This window comes from Sinohyriopsis cumingii, chromosome 9 (genome assembly GCF_028554795.1).
Source record: "Sinohyriopsis cumingii isolate HCF-2022 chromosome 9, ASM2855479v2, whole genome shotgun sequence".
Classification (NCBI taxonomy): Eukaryota; Metazoa; Mollusca; class Bivalvia; order Unionida; family Unionidae; genus Sinohyriopsis; species Sinohyriopsis cumingii.
In genome coordinates, this window is record NC_142969.1 from 5001102 (window position 1) to 5025669 (window position 24568).

Consider the following 24568-nt stretch of genomic DNA (forward strand, 5'->3'; position numbering starts at 1 on the left):
AGAATGTTAATGAACCGTGTCATCCTTTTAGATTCATACAGGCATGTTAACGATCCCTGTCATCCCTTTCGATTCATAAAAGCATGTTAATGAACCCTGTCATCCCTTTTGATTCATGCAAGCATGCTAATGAACCTTGTCATCCCTTTCGATTCAAACAAGCATGTTAATGAACCGTGTCATCCCTTTAGATTCATACAAGCATGCTAATGAACCGTGTCATCCCTTTCGATTCATAAAAGCATGTTAATGAACCGTGTCATCCCTTTAGATTCATACAAGCATGTTAATGAACCCCGTCATCCCTTTAGATTCATACAAGCATGCTAATGAACCCTGTCATCCCTTTAGATTCATACAAGCATGCTAATGAACCGTGTCATCCCTTTCGATTCATAAAAGCATGTTAATGAACCGTGTCATCCCTTTAGATTCATACAAGCATGTTAATGAACCATGCCATCCTTTTAGATTCATACAATCATGTTAATGAACCGTGTCATCCCTTTAGAGTCATACAAGCATGTTAACGATCCCTTTCATCCCTTTAGATTCATAAAAGCATGTTAATGAACCATGCCATCGCTTCAGATTCATACAAGATGTTTGTTTTTTTTAGAAATGGAGCATACCATATAAATGTTCCAGGTTTGGTGGGTTAACGACATACATGCCATGTTATATACAATTTATCATAAATCATTATTACTGAATAGATCTGCTACAACTGAAGTATATATATCTTAGTAAAATTTGTAAATTTTAATTGTGATAATATGCAATGAATGTGTTGCCGCTACATAACATTTCCAGAATTTATTTATTTACTTGTTTATTTATTTGATACCAAACTACGCACGGTAACTTTATTTCTCAGGTGCGGCAGTAATTGTTCCTCTATTAAGTTTCGTACTTTGCAATTTGAATTTTTAAAGAAAAACAAATATCCCTGGTTGTTCGCATTGTTTATCGCTGTTATTTAAAAAGAACCTTTCGTATTTTAGCTATTTTTAAAAGACCCAAAAGAAACAAAAAGCTTCCAAAACAAAACCACAAAAGGAAACATTTCCCCCAACCCTTCCCCCCACACCAGCACACACACACACACACACACAACTTTACATTACCGTCATGATAGTTGGGGTGTTATAGTATACATCATGGCCGTACTATCGATGTGCTTGTCTCAAAAAGGCTGCAAGCTCCGCTTGGTTACTTTCATTTCCTTGGATGCGAGGTGTCGCGGGTTCGAATCCTGGTCAAGTCATACCAAAGATTTATAAAAATGGTACTAGCAGCTCGCATGGCGCTCATCATTAAAAGGCTAGTGTTAGAACTGGTCATGGTGTCAGGATAATGTGACTGGGTGGGACATGACGATACATGTCAGCGGCATGATGCCCCAGTACTAGACATCACAGTAAACTGCCACAGCGATATGACTGAAAAACTGTTCAAAATCCAAGTCTCTCTCTCTCTCTCTCTATCTCTCTCTCTCTCTCTCTCACACACACACACATACACACACACTTGTAAAACATACAAAACGGGGACATATGACTTTTACCATCAAAACGGGGACATTTTTATTTCAACAAATTATGAGCGGTCAAGTTCTATTTTAATATGCATTTGATACGTACATGTCATTTCTAATTGATTTGTGGTTGATTTCCAAGAAACACTGCATGAGAATCTTTACCATCAGAACCGGGACACACACATATACACAATGTTCGAAATTATACAATCAAATAGGGGACATTCAATAAGTATGTGTTTTGATTCTAAATAGAAATAAATTCAATCTAAATACTGTAGTCATCTTACTTCATGCACATAGTTCCCATCCATATTAACACACTAAATTAAAATCGTCATGTTGAATTCTTATTTAATGTTTATTTTATATATAAGCAAAAATGTACGTACAGGAGTTTGAAGAAGTTGAACTGTCAGAATTGTGTAAATACATAGAATGCGTCCCTTTTTCTAAAATGAAATAAAGATCTGCATGCCAATCTTCAGTTAAAATAATTTTATTGGCAAGACTACGGTTTAAATTTAAAATGTCCCACAAAATAACACATTTTTAACTTTGGTGTACAAAAAGTTGCTATTTTAATTCAATCCCCTTCATTAATAAGCTAATGCTTGATAATATCTCTTCGATATGAAACACACCAAAAATGTATTTTGTATGATGGTATGGTTTAGTTTTAGTGATCTCAGGTCAGAGCCGCATAAGTGTTCCTGGAGACAAATAGTCCCTATTAAAATCTATTTGTGTGGATTGACTGTGTGACTCCATGTGCAGTATTCAGGAGATATTTGTTCCGACTGCATCTCTGTCCAAAATACAAATTCTAATTGTACATGCCAAGGTTATGAGGTCTCTCCCACGGACAGAGGCGTAGCTGGGGGGGGGGGGGGGGGCAGGGGGGTACATATGTCCCCGGGCGCCAAGGTACAGGGGCGCCAAAATGAGGCTTACAACGTTACATTATAATAAGTAAACAAGGGTAATATTCAAAAATGTGATTAAACGGGGAGGGGGCTGGGGCGCCAATTTTATAGTTCGTCCCCGGGCGCAAAATATCATAGCTATGTCTCTGTCCACGGACGCGGGAATAACTAATAAATCTGTCTTCATTCCTATAACGACTGAGAAAATTTAAACTGTACATCCTTTGGTCTGAAAAATAAAGGTTTGCAACTTAGCAGTATCAATGTAAAACACATCTTACCAAATATCGATGAACTAAGACTAACGATACAAAATGAACCCAACCTTGCAGTAATTGGACTATGCGAAACGTTTCTAGATTGTAATGTACCTGACAGAGCTATCTCTATTAGCAACTTTTCTTTGGAAAGACGAGATCAACCACAATGCATAGGAGGAGGGATAGTCATGTATGTTTCAAAATAGCATACAAGGGAAGAACATATTTTGAAAATTCTACTATAGAATCAATATGGATCGAGTTAAGTTTCCTCCGTAGTAAATCACTCTATATCTGCTCAGCATACCGACCCCCAAACTCCCTCTCCTCATGGACTGACCAATTTGAACACGAGTTAGAGGCTGCTTTATCTTGCAACAATGAAGTAATTATCATGGGAGACTTTAATATTGACCTCATCTCTGATACTAACACTAAATGGCTACATATGATACAACTGCACGACCTTACACAGGTAATATATGCTCCAACAAGAGTAACAACCTGTACTTCTACTCTGATCGACCACATCTATACTACCCATCCAACCAGTCTCTACGAGATAAACGTACGATGTTTCCCTATTAGTGATCACTATCCTATATGTGCAACTCGTAAGCAACAGAGCGCAAAGAAAAACAACTTACACTCCTACATGCAATACACATGTTTCAAAAACTTTTCTGAAAATGAACTATCACAAAACATTAACACAATTTATTTCCCTAACATAGACCCAGATTATGACTTGTCTAACTGGAATCACTGTTTTCTTACTATCCTAAATAAACAAGCCACCATACGCATCAAGAGAATTAAACGATCAAAACAACCAGAATGGTATACTAATGAAATCGCAGAGGTACAACGCAAACGAAACTACTACCATAAACATAAAGACTTTACAAACTATCGTTTATGGCGAAACAAAGTCAAATCAATCATTGTGAAACACAAACGCTCCTTTTTCAAAGAAGCCATCACATCAAACTCCGATAACAGATCCATCTGGAATCATTTACGAAATCTAACTTCAACGAAACCTGCGCCTCTAGCTCCATGTGAAATTATAGTTGATGGCACTAAATATACTGATGAGTTCGATATTGCAAACCAGCTAAACCATTTTTCTTTTACTAATATCTCCCAAACGCCTGACAGGTCTAAGAATACAGAGCTTAATTTAGACAAACTTACTAAATTCGTTAATGAAAGGGTACCCGATCATGTTAGTTTCAACATTCCCTTAATAACAATAAATGACACTTTTGATATTATAAATAAACTTGACACAAACAAATCAGCCGGTCTAGATGGAATTCACCCCAAAACTCTGAAAATGTCGGCTTTATGAATCTCAGAATCGTTGAAAGAAATAATTAACTGTAGTATCACTTCCAGTAAATTCCCAGAGTCATTGAAGTTAGCAAAAGTATTCGCAATTTATAAGAGAAATGAAAAGAATAACCCATCCATCTATCGACCCATATCTGTTCTCTCCGTACTTTCAAAAATTATGGAAAAACATGTCAGCAAACATATTTTCAAATATCTTGACAAGTACCAACTCCTCCATAGATCACAATCAGGTTTTCGAAAGAATCATTCATGTCAGACTGCAATGACAAAACTTATAGACCAATGGCTACTAGCAGTAGAATCAGGTGAACTTACTGTTGCAATCTTCATTGATTTTAAAAAAGCATTCGATTTGGTTGACCATTCGGTGCTCATTAAAAACTTTCAGCCTACAAGTTTTCTCCAAACTCAGTTGCCTGGTTCACGTCGTATCTCACAGATACCAGGTTGTTTGCACGGGTAAACATATATCCGAACCAAGTCATATCTTAAGTGGTGTTCCTCAAGGATCTATATTAGGGCCTCTTCTTTTTTTACTATTTATCAATGACTTAGCATTGTATCCAGCGCACGCTAACACAGATCTTTTGGCTGACGATTCGACATTGCATTTATCTGATAAATCTCTAAACTCCGTTAAAAATAAACTTCAAATCGACCTCAACAATATATCAGTTTGGTGTCATCAAAACAAAATGCATATTAACATCTCTAAAACGAAATGTATGACAATTGGAACAAGGCAGCGTCTATCTACTAACATGGATTTACTTCTAACACAAAATGGCTTAGACGTATCTATTGTCAAAAATCAGAAACTTCTTGGTATCTAGATTGATCAACACCTCAGCTGGAATGCGCATATCGATCACTTATGTGCAATGGTAGTCAAAAGAATAACTCTTATTAAAATTGCTTTCGAAATTTCTACCAAAACAATCACTTGAAATTTATTTTTCGGGTTATATACTACCACTGATATATTACGGCTGTACCATATGGGGAAACACATCAAATTATAATCTGTCCAGAATTGATAGACTCCAGAAAAGGGCAGCCCGAATAATACTGAAACTTCCTGTTATGACTCCCTCAAATGTTTTGTTTTCACGTCTGAAATGGCTACCTATACAAAAACGTATTCTTTATTTTAAAGGAATCATGACATACAAGTCTTTAAACGGTCTTTCTCCAGATTATATCTCTAACATAATTGAACTAAGATCATCGAATACTGAGCGTAATCTCCGATCGACGACTAACAACGATCTCCAGATTCCGTGGTCGAAAACCAGTCATTACAAAAGCTCATTTACTGTATCAGCACATACCGTATGGAATTCTTTACCAATGAAGATACGTAATTCAATTTCCCTTGCTTCTTTCAAAATATCATTAAAGAAATTCCTTCTAGACCAGCTGGAATGACATATTAAAAGCTCTGAATAGAAAACTTTAAAATCATATCTATAATTGATATATATTTATATGTTTCCCAGTATAGTCACACATAGTCATTCATGTCAAATATGTACGAATGAGTGTGCGACGATACATGGTTATGTGCATGGTCTTCTATTTTTTTTTTTATTACAAAAACTGAGGACCACATGGCAGATGGGTCAGCCATGACCAAATGTGTTATCCTCGTTAAAGATAGTTTGTTATTATTATTATTATTATGATAGAGACTGGTAAACTGTACAAGTGAATGATCGAGAAGGGACTGTCCAGTTATCTGGAGACGCTTTTTATTCTTATGATGGTAAATATGGTGTAGCGTTACAGTTAAATGAGGCTTAAAATTAACATGATTTGACTGACTTAAGATAGCGTAGGAAAAATAGCTCCTGGTATTTGGTGTTTGAGTTGTGATTTATATTTTATGGTAGCTAAGTACCGGCGATACATTACGGAAATGTAATAAGGAAAAACAATGCAGTTATGAGGTAGGCAGGCAGTTGTGAAGTTGTGATGTAAATGTGAAGTTGTGATATTGGTGGTCATGCAGTAATTAGAGGAAAATTATTATAGTTTGTTTCATTCGTTCACTAAAGAGACCTCTTGCATGTAACAATATTAATGTTCTGCCTTTCGCTTAGTGAAGTCAGTTGTGAATTTAATATTGCGAAATAGGGTAAAACAAGGGACTTACGGCCAGAAAGAAATGAAGCTAGCAAGAAGGAACAAAGATAGACAGAAGTAACGAAGCAGAGAGAGAGAGAGAGAGAGAGAGAGAGAGAGAGAGAGAGAATATAAAAAGTATTGACTAAACAAGGAAAGAATGAGAAATATTTGATAATTTACCTCTGAGTAAATTTTCTTTATCTGATTGTTTTGTTTCACATTATGTATACCTCAGCCAGCATGCAACTTTATGCTACATCGAGAAACACTAATTATGACTCTAAAAGCTTATATTTTCAGCGTCGTCACTGGTGCCATGTACAAGCATATTGCTCTCTGTGTTAAAATAGAAAATATATCATATATATGTGTCTATGTTTACATAAATGATTTAAATCATGTTAGATCTTCTTGATGCCATTTTCGGTCAGTGATTTGGAAGCAAAGTGCGCAAGCCGACAGCACAACCGTGTGAATTTTTACCGCGTAAACGGGGACGCAGTTTTCTGTCCGATACACACTATGTTTTGAGTCGAGCGGGACGTGTGTATTGTTGTGTATAGAATGATGTGAAAAAATACCAACAAAACGAAGACATGCTCAGATCCGCTTATTTTAAGGTCTGTATCATTAAATTTTGGCAGTCCATTTAAGCCGGCATTACAAAACGGGGACGTCGATGTGTGTTCCCGGTCTGTTGGAGTAAATTCAGACTGATTTCCCCGTTTCGTGCCTTTTATACACACACACACACACACACACACACTTCTTGGACGTACGAGATAAAATGGAACATAAAAGAAATAACAATAAAATAAAACCATAGTTGATAACGTTTTTCATATTCTATAATTTATTCATGCAGGTTCAGACGTCAGCATTGTTTGATCTGCCCAAATGTACTTTTCCTAGTTTAATAACTGGGCTAATCAGTGTACTTTGGACTATTTCAAGTTCATTTTTTGCAGCACTTGGAATAGTCTGGTTTCCTGACTGCTCTCCACTCCTTTGTTAAGGCAGGTCAATCGATTAGAAACCGATAAAGGATATTGACTAAATGAAGCGTAGATCATTCTGTCTGCTTGAAACAGAAAGAAAAGAATTTTGATTCACTGTATTAGACCAAGAAGGTATTATCGGCCTTTCATTGTGCATTTTTCTGATGTCACTGGTGGCGGAAATGATGCCCAAAACAATCTAGAAAGAGTATGTAAAATGACATTATTGTTATACCATACAGTTGTATTTGTTTTCGCGTCCTTTCCTAGTACTAAAGTCAAGCAGGCCATGTAGGCTATTTTTAATACCGACTTTTCAGTAATGGGCGTAATTTTGTTTATAGAAATTTGATTACACTTACCTTTAAATGGCGATTATTCACTTTATTTCTATTCTCAATCCGTGTTCCTTCGAAGGTCATTATATACACGCCCCAAGAAATACAACATCAATACGTGGAATATTTGGACGAGGTCACCCACTCGGTATGATTCGGTACAAACTGGATAGAATGTTGCACGCTGTGAAGTAGCAATGTTGACATAATTTATTACTATCTCGTTGCTAGTTATGATTAGATCCGTCGTCCTATTTTCTTAACCCAGTTTATGACCATACCGCCATATCGATCAACAATTTTCACCTTGATAGTTTTTGGGTGACATTTCAGGTGCAGAACATTCAGGGTTGAATAGACTTTGGCCAAGCTGTATCGATATTACATTTTAACAACAATTTATTTAAGATGAGTAAATGCACTTGCAAGACTGAATTGATATACACTATATTAGTACCCTACCTCGTGGGATGGTTACTAAATTATTCCTATATGTATCAATGGATCATTTTCAGCATATCTGCAGAAAGGTCTAGCTATTGCATACATATCCTTATACAAATCAAGTAGTCTTCTTACTTAATAACTATTTCCGAACTTCACTGTAGAAATGCAAGTAAAATAGCGCCATATTCAACATGCAGAATTTTATGTTGGATCATCCACCGTATTCATTTAATAATTACTCGGTTTTTAGTCTCATTTTTCGGTGTGCCATATGAGGATACTGCATCCGCCTTTGGAAACAAAAATATCTAGCATATTGACTAAGGTATCATAGAAAATCCAAGTATGGTATAACACAACTTATATGGAAAGCGAAAGAGAATCTCATGTGATCTTTCTTAGCGGGCAAGTTATTGTTATTGTAAACATACCTGTATATTTTATCTTAAATAGGCTTAATAATATTATTAAAAGCCAAATGTCCTGAAAAACATAACTCTGCTTAGTAGATATTCACTTATGTCATCTTTTGCTCTTTGACAATAGGTTTGTTTGCGCCATTGCAAGTCATAGATTCACTTCATTGGATGAGTGGGATTTTGCATTCGATCTGCTGCAGTTGCACCGCTACACGACGGGGGGCGTTCGTCTATTTAATTGCAGGGGTACACATTGCATACATTATACGCTGCTCTATTTGATTGGTAATTTGGTTAGGTAGATAATAGTAACATACACTTCCATTTGTTTTCCGGGGAACATCTATTTTATTGTCAAGGTTATATTGTTATATTATTGACATTAATTGTATTCCCAATGTAATTAGTGTTATGTATCTTTAATTTGCATTGTGTTTGTTGGTTTTCTCCATATCTATCTATCTATCTATCTATCTATCTATCTATCTATCTATATATATATATATATATATATATATATATATATATATATATATATATATATATATATATATATATATATATATATATATATATATATATATATATTGTAATTAAACTTAGTCTAAATTAAAGTTAACGGTCTACCTGAATAGTGACGTTTATTTTGTAATCAACGTAATATACAGATATGAATATTTTTCATAATTATTGAGTTTTTCCAGTTTTGTTGACCTGCTATAGGACAATGTCCAGATTCAACTAGTTCATGAGACTGGATAGAAAAAATCACTGAAACGATGGTTGTCTGGCATTGAGTAAACTGATACTTGTAAAGATTCAACTAGTTCACGAAAAATCACTGAAACGAAGGTTGTCTGGCATTGAGTAAACTGATACTTGACGAAGCTGGGGGAATAGATACTTTATCTAACGATATCTTTATATCTACGGGCAACATAGCTGCATTAATTTTAACAATACTATTAAAAAACTAGTCGATGTTGGATATTATCCTGAATATCGGTCAACGGGTATCATTACACAAATTGTGATGAAGGGGCGGGGGGGGGGGTACAAGTGAACCCTCCAATGCAGTTTACTACCCGAGTTAAGAAAATTGTTTACATAGATTGTAAATGATAGTATAAATAAATGGGTGGACGAAAACAAATTGCTGGGCAAAGAGCAAGTGGTTGGGATGGGGTGCTCCCAATATTTTACTTAAACTATTATAGAAGTCCCACCGAGGCTCTATTTTGTTGGAAGTTAAATTTAGTGAAAGATAGATGTAAAGCACCGAGCCCCCAGTCAGCAATGCCGACGGTTAGATGGTTAAATATGCAAAAAGGTTGAAATTCAGTGAAAAACAATTTAACAACAATTCAATAATCAAATGACTCAAATTTCCAATTACACTCCTTCCGCTCGACCCTTTAATAAGCCTATTGAATCACTTGATTAGCAGTGTGAGATTGATTTCCACCTCTCCTTGTATTTCTACTAATCGTTTGTATCCGTACTCTCTCTTATTTCCCCCAACTCCTTCTCCTCTTCCACCCCGACCATTCTCCAAATTCCTTCTCTTCCTCCTCCTCCTCCTCGACTTTCTCTAGACTCCTTCTCCTCCTCCACTTTCTTCCCTACGACTACACTCCTGTCGACTTCGATTGTCTCGGCTACAGTCTCAGTTCCGTCTCCAACTATTGAAGACTTGTGGCCCAATGGAACCGGAAGTTCTTTGTCCCCTAAAAAGCTTCCTGTGAAAACACAAGGACGCTACACTTTTTCCCCTAGCTCTCTCATCTCACACTACACACAGCCTATCATCATATAACGGCTATTAAATTTCTTCGGTCACGCATTCGTTCACATCGAGATACCCATATGGTCTTGTTGTGTAAAACAAACGTCATAATACAGTACGGTATCAATTACTTCTTATACATACATCAATGCATTCCGTCACACCATTATATGTTCCTAATCCCGTTGTACTAAACAATATCACAATAACCAGACGCATTCATTTACCTTACAACTCATACAAAGTATGTTAATATTCAAATATCCATGCTCTGATATATGCATACGTCCATAGTAACTATCTTACATACATCAACCATGTTTCCAAATTCACAATTCAAGTATGGGTACATTCTAACATAACGCATTAATAAATGCACTGGTTTACTACGAAGTAACCTAACAGCGAACTAAAAAATTAATTCTGACCACAAGCTAACAATCCACATATTTCCGCCTCGCATCAAATAATTTTCTACGTAAGGCTTAAACCCATTTCGCAAATACGTATATAACTGAAACACTACAAAGGTAATTCTACATACCAAACTATCCTAGTAATTAAGTATACATGCTGCAAATAATTACAATTATGATGCCGTAATATTCTGCAAAAATCAAGCAAATAACTTACTGACCTTTTCGAAGCTTGGTCTTTCCGTAGAAGCTACCTCTAAGTTCTGCCGCCAGATTACGAGTGGCTTTTTTTTTCTCTCAGAGTAAACCCTATTGATCTGCAATCCTTTCAGGCGGATACTGAATTAATCTTACGAGTTAGGAAGGTATTATTTGGTTCTTAATTGTAATCACGTCGTCTATCTAATTTGCTTGATTGGATATCGCTGTGGAGCGATCCAATCAAACTTAGCGGACAATGTCCCTCTCGTTGTGTGTCAACGTGGGGACGGATAAGAACATGCCCGTTTGCCCCGTGGACTTCATTTTGATCCTTGAACTAACCTTTAATATATAGGCGTGATAACGGCAAGCCCTTGTTAAGTGATGCGACCGGTCGCCTTCGCCAATGTAAGTTTCCGGTCTTTGGCCGCAGTAATATTCCCCCGACAGGTAGATCATAACTTATACATGACTTTATAGCTGGGGCTTTGCAAGCATGACAGTGTTTAAATGACCTACGCCAAGGTTGCGTTTTATTGCCTTTACTCTTTTATTAAGTCTCTGAAACCCTCTTTATCTGAAGGAAAATGGGGAGTGTTGATAGAAACATCAGAACTATTTGAACCGTTGTATGCAGACGTTTTTAATTGTCTTTGCTGACACTGCCCACCAGTTGCAAAATATGCTCAATAGGCTGCATATATGTTACCTAAAGGGGAAATTAAAAAGTTAATGAAAAAAATCCAGAAAAGACAAAAGTGATTGTATTTCGCAAAGGTGTTTATTTCAGAAGTTACAAAGGTGGTACCATGACAATGCAGGAGTAAAGATTGAATTATCTTATACTTATTTAGGATGCATATTTTCGTAAATAAAACCTGGTATATGTGTGCCAGAAAACTTCATCCATGAAGCCCGTGCATACATTGCAGCAACAATTTGGCAAATTACCCGTAAATGGCATGCTTCGTCTATTTGACTCGAAGATAGCTCCTATCCTTAACTATGGGGCTGACGTTTGGGGGTTTTACGATGCGAATTATATTGAAAAAATTCATTTGTCATTTTGTAAATTATTCTTGGTACATCTAAGTCTACTCCAAATGCATTCTTCTATAATGAATCAGGAAGAATTAGTGTATAGAGTACAATATATAAACGTATTTTGAAATATTGGCTGAAAATCCTAAATATGCCAGAAGACAGATATCCTGCAAAATGCTACAATTTACAGTTAAGATGGGATGGGGGAAATGTGATTGCTGGGATAACAGTGCTAAAAAGCTTCTAGTTGCATTTGGATTTGGCATATTTTGGTGTACTTAGGGAGTAAATTAGGAAAGCAGTTTTTGAGATTGTTCAATCAGAAATGTGAGGATATTTTAAAGCATAAGCTGCAGAATGAAATGAAGTTAATGGAAAGAGAACGTTTCTATAGGTCATTTGAAGTAGCTTTCACTTGTTAAAGATTATATGATTGTTTGGAGATAACAATCCATGAACAGTTATCGAAATTTCTTCAGTATGAGGAAAACGTAGATACTATTTTCATTTTCGCAGACGTTTCAAGATATACAATCCATGTACAGTAGGCCGGATACTCTCAATAATGTTTGGAGAACACGTGAGAATGGTGCAAAAAGAAGAGATACAATCCATGTACAGTAGGCCCGATACTCTCAATAATGTATTGTGAACTTGCGAGAATGGTGCAAATAGAAGAGATACAATCCATGTACAGTAGGCCCGATACTCTCAATAATGTATTGCGAACTTGTGAGAATGGTGCAAAAAGAAGAGATACAATCCATGTACAGTAGGCCCGATACTCTCAATAATGTATAGAGAACTTGTGAGAATGGTGCAAATAGAAGAGATACAATCCAAAACACAAACTTCAAGTGTTTCTTTTGTATGGAAAGATAATACTTTGAAAAAGCTTGTGCAGTTACCAGAGCTATGGCAAAGAAAGCGCTTCAGAATGATGTTGATGAGGAATGTATTCCTTTAGCTGACACATGGATTGGTCAGACTTTTGATGAGGTCACTTTCACTCCTTGTTTGGATCAATCAAAACGCATTGATCACAGTGATCCTCCTTTAACTATTCATTTTCGTTATTCTGATCAGAGTGACAAACGAAAATCACTTGTCGTCGAACAGGAAAAAGATCATGATATCTCCTGTTTGTTTGAAAGGGCCATTAGTGATACCGAAGCCTTTGAAGTTCCTGTCTGTTATTTCATTAAAAATGGAATTCTTATGAGAAAATGGAGACCTCCCGAGGTACCTGCTGGTGAAGAGTGGTCGGTGAACTATCAAATTGTAGTTTGAAAATCAGGCAAGTTCACGTTCTAATGTTACCAGAAGTATTATGTTAGTACACTCTTTACATCAATAATTTCCTCACTTCGAGAAAACTGCTGAAACTTGAAATGATCAAGAAAGCATTGGAAGTTGTTATAAAAATTTTGTTCTTATTGGTAAAGCTAGTAAAGTCTACACTTTAAAGTCGGCACAACAAAATGCTGATAATGATGTGGTTAAGGAAGGGATATTAAACTGGTACCTGATGCATCTCAAGGAAGGGTTAGGAATTGTAGAAAAGAAACTGGACAAACCAATGTCAAATGTTCAGTGGAGATATAACAACTAATTGATAGTTGGTGCTCATCAAAAGGTTGATAAAGATTATGATAACCTCAGACAGCTCAGAATTACAAGAATTGTATCGACAATGATGGCAATATTTATCTTGGTGTGGAAACTAGAAAGTGCTGCTCGTACAGTTGAAGAGTATTCAATGAGCCACAAAGTTTCATTTCTCTTCCTCTCAACAGCATTTTGACTAAGACTCATCAAATATGAACTGGAGATTCTCAGTCTTGCCATTCAATGATCATTAAGGAGTAAATACGACTTATAACCAATTTCTGAATCATTTTATTGGCTGAAAATTAAACATGATATTTGTAAATACGGTAGATCTGGTCATATTTGTCAAATGGTAGGAAACCCAAATCAGAAGATGCCTCAGTCTCATGTCCAACCTGTTGATACATTTGATGAACTGTTTAGCAGAATAATGGAAATCTGTGTCAGGCAAGCAATACGTGTAGACAATAATGTGTGCGTCCACAAGATTTGAAGAGACAATTCCGTTGAGAAATAAAAAATGTAAAAAATTAGTAAAAAACTTTCATAATGAATGTATTTTCTTGTCCAAAATCTGCTCTGTCTGATCAAAGGTCAACCCATTTGTCTGGAATTTTACAAAATGTTACTCACGAATTATGCATCAAACAGTTCATGTTTTATGCTTGTTTCCTGTTGGGGAATCAGTTTAAGAATCATTGAGATTTAGTCCGTGTTAACTGGCGTTTGAACTTATTGTCCAAGGACCATTAAAGTTATTAAAAGAGAAACTTCTTTCAAAATGAAGATTCGAACATTAATCTATTTAAGAATGTCTCTGATCTCTTTGCCTCTGTGTGTATATATATATATATATATATATATATATATATATATATATATATATATATATATATATATATATATATATATATATATATATGTGTGTGTGTGTGTGTGTGTGTGTGTGTTTTAAAAGAGTAGTTTGGTAGAGACAGCTCAGTTAATTAGTCAATCAATTTAATTGTACCTGTCCTATTCAGCGAGGAATGTAGTGTACTTAAAATGTGTGCAAATGTTTGCTGTCATGTTTACAGAAGCTTGTTTGTCCCATGTGTCAATGGCCAAACAGATTGCCAATGTGTCACTGTCCCAGCCTGGGCAGGGTTGATAATACTAATTTTTTTGAAATAACACAGTGAGTCCTAAACTTGAAAAGGACTTGGAAGGTACTGTAGTAGCTGTAGACCCTTGATTTGACTCAATAACATTTATATGTACAAATTAAAGTGAGGACAACTCTTGCTGATTTTGTTGTAAGGTGAATTTAGCCATTCATTGATTGTTATTCCTCTACTATCACACTGATTTACTTGTCACATGATAAAGTGAGGTGCATTTTGTAATCAAAGCAAAAGTCACTTACACGATTTTGTTGTTGTCGTTATTTTTGATTTGATACCATTTGTCAAAGGAAAAAAGCCACGCATATCGACCAATGTAATTGGCGGATGAAGAATCCAGGAAATTCCAGTGCATGGGAAGCTACTGACAGCTTTCTGACATTCCCCACAGTGGCCAAGCCAGAGAATCGAACCTATGCAGACAGAGGCGACATAGCAGTGATTGGTAAAGACTAGTGCTTTAGACCATTCAGCCACTCTGGGCCCCTATAAGCTTTGTGCATATCAATGAAAGAAATGTTGCATGAATGTTTTTGAAGTCGTAGTAATGCTTGATTAAGATTATCTTTTGCACAGGAACATGAATAAATATTCATAATTTTGGAATATTGTGTTTTGACAATAGTTAGAAATATCAGAATAATTAAATTACTATTCTTTGACATTTGGGTCACCTAGCAACAACTCAAGCATCAAAGGGTTCTGGAAGTTACCCATAATGTCTATGACACCCATTATGCCCATAGAGTGGTACTATAATGTCTATGACACCCATTATGCCCATGGAGTGGTACCATAATGTCTATGACACCCATAATGCCCATGGAGTGGTACCATAATGTCTATGACACCCATAATGCCCATAGAGTGGTACCATAATGTCTATGACACCCATAATGCCCATAGAGTGGTACCATAATGTCTATGACACCCATACCGCCCATAGACTGGTACCATAATGTTAGTAATGTGCTAGAACCAGGAAGTTTGTAAAGGCCTAATTACATTATATTTCCCATGATTTGAACAAAGGGTCATTCAACAACTAGGAATGGGCTTATAATTTATCAAAGTTATCTTGGGTAAATACAGTTTTTGCAAGTGAGGGATTGACTTATCATTGGGTTAATACAGTTTTACAAGTGAGGTCTGGACTTGTGAAATGAAAAGTATGAAATACAGTTTTGCAAGGGGTGGGAGATGGGCTTTTCATTATTGGGTAATTATAATCAACTGTATGTCTAATGTACAGTATATTCTTGTATAATTCCTTGTACATGTTCCCTGTTTCGAATTTATTCTTGTATACAATCCCGTTTTCCAGTTTATTCTTGTATACATGTCTTTTTTCTTATGTATTATTATATACATTCCCTCTTTCTTGTGTATTCTTGTATTCATGACCTGTATCCCTATGTATTTTTGTATATGCTTGCTGTTTCCTGTTTCCAGTGCATCCTTGTATATATTTCCGATTTCCTATGTATTTTTTATATACATTCCGTGTTCCAGTGTATTCTTGTATATAAATTCCTTATATATTACATGATCCTGTGTATCTTTGTATAAATTCATTGTATATGTTACCTGTTCCAGTGTATTCTTGTATACACTCCGTGTATATATTCCTCGTTTCAGTATTTTCTTGCATATACTCCTTGTGTATATTCCTTGTTTCAGTGTATTCTTGTATACATCCTTGTATATATTCATTGTTTCAGAGAAATTCTAGTATACATTCCCTGTTTCCAGTGCATTCTTGTATAATTTCCCAATTCCAGTGCATTCGTTTGTACGTGTCCTGTAACCGTGTTTTCTTTTATACCGTCCCATTTCCAGTGCATTCGTGTATACATTCCCTGTTCCAGTGCATTCGTGTATACATTCCCTGTTTCCAGTGTATTCGTGTATACATACCCTGTTCCAGTGAATTTTTGTGTACATTCCATGTACCAGTGCATTAATGTATACATTCCTTGTAGATATTCCCCGTTTCCAGTGTATTCCTGTATGCTTTCCATGTTTCCAGTGCATTATTGTGTACATTTCCTGTTCCAGTTTATTCTTGTATACATTCACTGTTCCAGCGCATTATTGTATACATTTGTCATATTCATTCCCTGTTTTCAGTGTATTCTTGTATAAATCCCTTATATACATTCCTTGTTTACAGCGTATTTTTGTATACCTTCCATGTTTCCAGTGCATTCCTGTATATCGTCCCTGTTTTCATTTGAAAATTTGACATACTATGATAATATTTATGAAAATGGAATGTCATCTGAAAAGTAATGAACGGTGAATAATATAATAGAAATGGGAAGACTATAGTTATAGTTTATTAGATTTGTACAAGGTGTATCATGCTTCCACATATACAAAATAATACATTTAATTTCTTTGCAATTCAGATGAAGTTGATTGAAATATAATCTTCACTACATCAACCTTAGGGGCCATAGGTGACTAAGTTGGAAATATAATCATCACTACATCAGCCTTAGGGGCCATAGGTGACTAAGTTGGAAATATAATCATCACTACATCAGCCTTAGGGACCATGTGTGACTAAGTTGGAAATATAATCTTCACTACATCAGCCTTAGGGGCCATAGGTGACTAAGTTGGAAATATAATCTTCACTACATCAGCCTTAGGGGCCATGGGTGACTAAGTTGTCTAAGGTGCTTCCATTTACATATCACAGACATCTCACCTCTCACCTGCGTTTGAGTTTCGGGTTCAACCATTATGAGATACATAAAAGCTTGCGTGTAGCTTTCCGTGGGTCAGTGTCTCTTCTTGGGGTTCCCGGGTTCTTCCTCCTCCACATAAACTGGTTGGCATGTATAGCTCATCATGTCTTGAGAAAAGACTATAAACCCATGATAACAACAACACCAGCCTTACATGGAGACTATAAACCCATGATAACAACAACACCAGCCTTACATGGAGACAATAAACCCATGATAACAACAACACCAGCCTTACATGGAGTGTATAAAAACCCATGATAACAACAACACCAGCCTTACATGGAGTGTATAAAAACCCATGATAACAACAACACCAGCCTTACATGGAGTGTATAAAAACCCATGATAACAACAACACCAGCCTTACATGGAGACTATAAACCCATGATAACAACAACACCAGCCTTACATGGAGTGTATATAAACCCATGATAACAACAACACCAGCCTTACATGGAGACAATAAACCCATGATAACAACAACACCAGCCTTACATGGAGACTATAAACCCATGATAACAACAACACCAGCCTTACATGGAGACAATAAACCCATGATAACAACAACACCAGCCTTACATGGAGTGTATATAAAACCATGATAACAACAACACCAGCCTTACATGGAGACTATAAACCCATGATAACAACAACACCAGCCTTACATGGAGTGTATATAAAACCATGATAACAACAACACCAGCCTTACATGAAGACTATAAACCCATGATAGCAACAACACCAGCCTTACATGGAGACTATAAACCCATGATAACAACAACACCAGCCTTACATGGAGACAATAAACCCATGATAACAACAACACCAGCCTTACATGGAGTGTATATAAAATCATGATAACAACAACACCAGCCTTACATGGAGACTATAAACCCATGATAACAACAACACCAGCCTTACATGGAGTGTATATAAAATCATGATAACAACAACAGCAGCCTTACATGGAGTGTATATAAAACCATGATAACAACAACACCAGCCTTACATGGAGACTATAAACCCATGATAACAACAACACCAGCCTTACATGGAGTGTATATAAAATCATGATAACAACAACACCAGCCTTACATGGAGTGTATATAAAACCATGATAACAACAACAACAGCCTTACATGGAGACTATAAACCCATGATAACAACAACACCAGCCTTACATGGAGTGTATATAAAGTTAAAACGGTTCATAATGGTACAGTTTCAACTATTCTAAACATACTACATGATACAGATGGTAACTGTAGCATTTTATGAATGTTGATGTCATGCAAATGAATACTGTATGACAGATTTTGTGGACATAACAATCCATGTATAATTAGTACACCTTTCACTTCTTTAACATCTTGGGAGCAAGGGTAAAGTTAAAAAATATTTTCCTTTCAACTGTTGCCTGGAGGATAAAGAACTTGAGAAAATGACAAGGCACTAACTTTCCTACTCAATCATATCTGTAGAAATGACAAGGTACTAACTTTCCTACTCAATCATATCTGTAGAAATGACAAGGTACTAACTTTCCTACTCAATCATATCTGTAGAAATGACAAGGTACTAACTTTCCATCTCTATCATATCTGTAGAAATGACAAGGTACTAACTTTCCATCTCTATCATATCTGTAGAAATGACAAGGTACTAACTTTCCATCTCTATCATATCTGTAGAAATGACAAGGCACTAACTTTCCTACTCAATCATATCTGTAGAAATGACAAGGTACTAACTTTCCATCTCTATCATATCTGTAGAAATGACAAGGTACTAACTTTCCATCTCTATCATATCTGTAGCAAAAGTCTAATGTATTGAATACACAGTACTGTGGCATTTTTCCAAACTTTTAAAAGACAGAATTTCTACAACAAAATAAAGCTAGCATGAACAATGTCTGCCTCTTATGAAGTAGATTATCCTACAAGATGAAATATAATGGAAGGAATATAAGAGAGACGAACGAGATAAGGATACAACAAATTAAACTCAAGTATCCTCAGATAGTTTCCATAATATTTTACTGTGTGGGCAGAAGGACACATACTAAATTAAATACAAAACATTTCAGATCATACCCCATTTTCTATAGTCCTGATGTAGATGGCAGTTGTTCCTGTCGAGTCTGTTGTGTGTGTGTGTGTGTGTGTGTGTGTGTGTAGGACCTTGGTTGATACAATATAACATGATTCTGTTCTGTAGAAGTCGCTAACTGAACATCATGTGGATTGGTAATGGCAAGGTATTGAAGCTGATTTACAATTAGAATTCATTTAATTTAAAGTTCCATTCATTCTTGTGATGATAACTACAAAAGTATGTCACATGAAGACTATTATGCCCTCTTGTCATTATTTATTTCTCCCAGAGCCCATGTTCTTCAAAACATGGACCTCAAGCATGACGTAACCCATGCCAAGTCCTGTCATGAATGAATGCTGTAAGTAGTCACAACCTTTCTTGTAGCTGATGTCATGTCACAGCAAGCATCCTGTAACATACTGTACCTCTATACTATACCCCCAACCCTGTGGCAAGAAAGTAGTACTACCAATATTAGTTTTGGTATTTATCAACACACAATGCTCAGGTAATGGACATATTATGGGCTAGATTTTGAATCTACAGTTATTACGCATCATTATGTTATATGGGCAATGACATTTTATGCTGATGGTTTCTTTTCCAGGTTGATGAGTTGAGACTGGCACAGGAATTTCCGGAAGACTTTTAACTATTTGAAGGTATTATGCATTTGGCGATCACAATTCAATATTTTGAAATAGAATGCACTCCCCATCAGTTACCTACATAAAATGGTATATTCCAAATACACCTGAATATCATACAAGTCTTGGAATGTTATATCCAAAATTGGACGCATAATCTGTAACTAGTCAAATAGTGATATATACCACTCGATAAAATATCCGTACAATTTATATCTTAAAAATTCACATTAGATTTAAATAAAATAAATTAAATATAAAATGAACTACTTTAACTCAGTCTGGCATGTGCTATCATATTGCCATTGCTGCACATGCATTGTAGTTATGTCAGTAATTTCGAAACATTTTTTATATACTCTCATTCACACCCAACCTCACCACTCAGCCACTGACCAATCAGTACTTCCCTTACTCTTAACTATTTAACAAAAGTTTGATTTTGCTATTGCAATCACCAAGTATTTGTCACACAATTTTCATGCTTTATTAATATGTCTAATATATTACAGTGTCCAGAATATTACAGTATCCAGTATATTACAGTGTCCAGCATATTACAGTGCACTTAAGAAAAACAAGTACTATTTAAAGCATGTTAAAATAACCTTTTCTTCTCAGAATTGCAACAGGGTTCTAAAGGTGTTGTATTTATACCAAAATATTTGATTCTGGATGAATTTAAGAAGGCTTTGAAAAGAAGACACCGCAGTTTGGGTGAAAAAGAGGAGGGAAGATCAATTAGTCTAGGAAAGTAGAATTCGAAAAGAATACTTTTGATAAACTTTATTCGAAGCACATATACATAACAAATCAGAAAAATTTGTATTATACGGATATGATTTTACAAATCAAACATATGTCGTACGTTTTTATGTTACAGTTCTGCATTACATACAAAATACCGTGCCTCAGCATGGCACAAAGCGAAGCCCCAAGGAGGTTTTCTGAACAGCTGTGTCGAGTCCTGAAGATGGATGGTGTAAGCCAGAGTAGACTTAAAACACTACGCTCATGGATTTACATCAATGAAATAATCCTTAAACATCTTCACAGTCAGAGAATTTTATTCTCAGGAAGCGCATTTGAAGGATCTGAGACTGAAGGGAGTGACGTAGATCAAATGTGGATAATGCCTGGTATTACGGCAGTCAAGGGACAAAAGGAAACTGACGTGCACTCAGGGTACGTTTTTCTTCTGGAAACAGCAGACGTAAGGCCGGGATACACAAAACTTGTTCTAATAAAAAAAGATCATGCAAATGATGTTCCAGAGGAAATGAAAGAAGGGACCCGCCAAGCTGTAGAAGAATCGTTACTAAAATTAGAAAATTCTGAGATGTATTTGTCTAGCGAGAAATATACCGATTTTCATCTCCGTATAATGAAGGACACAGACAAGTTTTCTTCATTGGGGACGACAAAACCATCTTTTTATGGTCACGGCCCATGTACCACAACCTCATACAGTAAAACAACATCGTTGGGAATTTGTGCCACAGAGTCTGATATAGCTCTTGGAATAGAATGTATCAACTGGCCTTTGGAAGCGGAGGAATGGTTGGAGAGAAAACGAAACAAAAGCTGGCCAGGTGATAAAATGATTGAAGCCATCCGAATGATGCCATGTTACATACTGCCCGTCGGGGACCCAAAATCAAAGACACAACACCTTGAGTGGCGGTTTGCATTTGTACCTGCGGAGAGAGAACTTGTATGGAGTTTTAATGATTGCCAAATTCAATGCTACAGCATCTTGAAATTTGTGAAAAGGAAATATCTTAATGACATTGTTTCAGACGAGTTGAGTTCCTTCTGTCTGAAGACGATTGTTTTCTGGATTTCTGAGGAAGAGGGCTTGGAGATTTGGACGCCACCGAATCTAGTAGAATGCATACGTCGATGCTTGATACGGTTGCAAGAAAGTATTGAATCTACATTCCTCCCACATTATTTTCTCAGAAGTAGAAACTTACTGTTTGCTAAACTTGAGGATGAGGAGGTCAAGAAAATCACAATGCGCAAAATATGTGAGATTATAGAGAGTATAATTCCGTTCATTTTAGAATGTGATTCGTATAGAAACAGCTCAATGGAGAACTATTTTCGATTATGGCCTCTTTGTGGCAAGGACCTGTGCGCGTTTTTGGACACCAACGAGAAGTTGGTACCCGATGAACCAATTTTCTTCACCGAAATAGAACATGTTCAAAAGCTTACTAGGTGCAACGATGCAAACTTGTCAGTTGTTCATGTACCGACTTCGTTCCAAGCCTTAATAGACACAGTGGAAGCTATTGACAAGCTTCCTTCAGATATTGACAGGCATCTTATCGAATCCACGAAAAGTTTTCTCGGAATAAGAGCAGGCATGACTCTACTTGCTGAGGTCTTCATTTCACCTTATGAGTCCATGAAAGCAGAGCTGAGTTCGAGCATTAGTGCTTGTTTTGAGGATGGAATTAACATGGATGGACTGTGTGGACGTCTATACATGTCTACGTTCTATTTAATTTCTGGTTCAACAGAAAAAGCTGAAGCAATTTTGAGAGAAATTGTGTCGGGAAATAGGGTTGTATTCTATGGTGGACAGTGCGGTAAAGCATCACATATTTCAACGATGAGAGGCAATCAAGTGGAATTGATTGACAATAATTTTAAGATAACCATCTCAACTATTTCTTTTGACATGGTCTTCACGTCTACCGACGTCTTGTGTGTACCACACGGTCTTCAGTATGAATGCGCCTTGCTCGGCAACAACATGAACTGGAACTTTTGTTTGATACATCCAGTGGTGTACGCCCAATACTTACACTTTGAAATAGCACACGCTTCCAAAAATCCCACAGAATGTGAAGAAGCACTCAGATATTTAAGTGATGCCGTTAAGAACGTGGAAGGATCTTTTGAAGAGCACAGAGCTCTGAATCTACTAGGATTGTGTTACTCAAAATCGGGTAGAATGAGACACGCGATTGAATGCTTTGTCCATTCTTTGGGAAAGACACCAACTGCTGGAAATGCAGCCTGCTACCATTTGTGTGTTATTGTGTATCGCTTGCTTGACGAAAGTGGAACGATCTAAGTGTTATGTGTTAAGGATATGATTATTGCATAATTATTGAATTCAACGTCCTTATGATGATATAGCAAACCAGGATGTTCAGGGTTCAGGAAAGATTATCAAAGTTCTTGTCATTTTATTCCAATACGACTATTTCCAGAAAATGTAGCATAACGGATGGTAATATGTTTAATATGCTGTATCTAACAGTCTTGGTGTCTAAGTAATAGTCTTGGTGTCTAAGTAACAGTCTTGATGTTTGAGAAACAGTCTTGGTGTCTAAGCAACAGTCTTGGTGTTTAAGTAACAGTGGTGTTTAAGTAACAGTCTTGATGTCTAAGTAACAGTCTTGATGCTTGAGAAACAGTCTTGGTGTCTAAGCACCAGTCTTGGTGTTTAAGTAACAGTCTTGGTGTTTAAGTAACAGTCTTGGTGTCCAAGTAAGAGTCTTGATGTTTGAGAAACAGTCTTGGTGCGTCTGAACGTATAACTAATTCACTGCATTTCATTAAAATTGTAGAAAAAGAAGGAACGGCATAATGACAGTAATTAGTATAGTGATGACTTTAGAAATTATAGATTGTTGTGTTATAGTCATATGAATTATAGGTTGTTTGTATCATTATCGTAGAAATTATGAGTTGTTTGTATTATTACCATGGTAATTATGGGTGGTATGCATTATTGTCACAGAAATTATAGGCCGTTTATATTTCGTTCACAGCAATTATCGGTTTTATTAATGCCGAAGCAATTAAAGTTTGTTTGAATTTTTGCCATTTCTGTTAAGGCTTGTTAGACGTTAGCTTAGTTGTGTTGAAAACGTAACAGTGGCGAAAACAGCTAGTGTATCATACATTTATTTTACTTGTTTCACCTGAATCCACTACTTAAATAGCAGCAATATTACTCTCAGTAGAAAGTTAGGAATCATGTTTCCTTGAGAGACCCCATGGAACTGGTAGCAGTGTATAATAGTTAAATACATCAGATAATGATACTACGTATGAGATGACCCATCAGCCCAGATGTTAACACAATATTAATGTTACTTAACTACTTAATCGCCATTAAGAACTCCTGCAATGGTTTTGACTGAATGTTTCAAATTTAATTGAGCTCTGCAAAGAGAATTGATACGTGTAGGCATAAAACCCTCTGAGAAAATGAGACAGCTCCGTTGTCATAGATATCCGTGATGTTTAGACAGATGTCATTCAAATTAGTGACTGACCATTTCATTCATGGGATGGTTGGGAGGGCTTGTGATTTTCTTTGGAAACAGGATATTAAGTTTTCTTAAACATCTAGACTATTATTTGAACTAATGTAATGGATGTAATTCTTTCTTTCTAAAATT

The 24568-nt window shown here is 36.2% G+C and overlaps 1 protein-coding gene across 1 annotated transcript; it reads left to right on the forward strand.

Moving 5' to 3' along the window:
* Window positions 1–7216: 7216 nt before the first annotated feature.
* On the forward strand, window positions 7217–23987 carry LOC149791205 (uncharacterized). Its single transcript, XM_089969672.1, has 3 exons — window positions 7217–7418; window positions 20102–20156; window positions 21025–23987. The coding sequence occupies exon 3, from the start codon at window positions 21058–21060 to the stop codon at window positions 23227–23229; it is 2172 nt and encodes a 723-aa protein (XP_089825798.1). The 5' UTR covers window positions 7217–7418; window positions 20102–20156; window positions 21025–21057; the 3' UTR covers window positions 23230–23987.
* Window positions 23988–24568: the final 581 nt, after the last annotated feature.

What these genes read in the sequence shown, in the direction of transcription:
- LOC149791205 (XM_089969672.1), top strand. Translation starts at nt 21,058, where the DNA reads ATGGCACAAAGCGAAGCCCCAAGGAGGTTTTCTGAACAGCTGTGTCGA.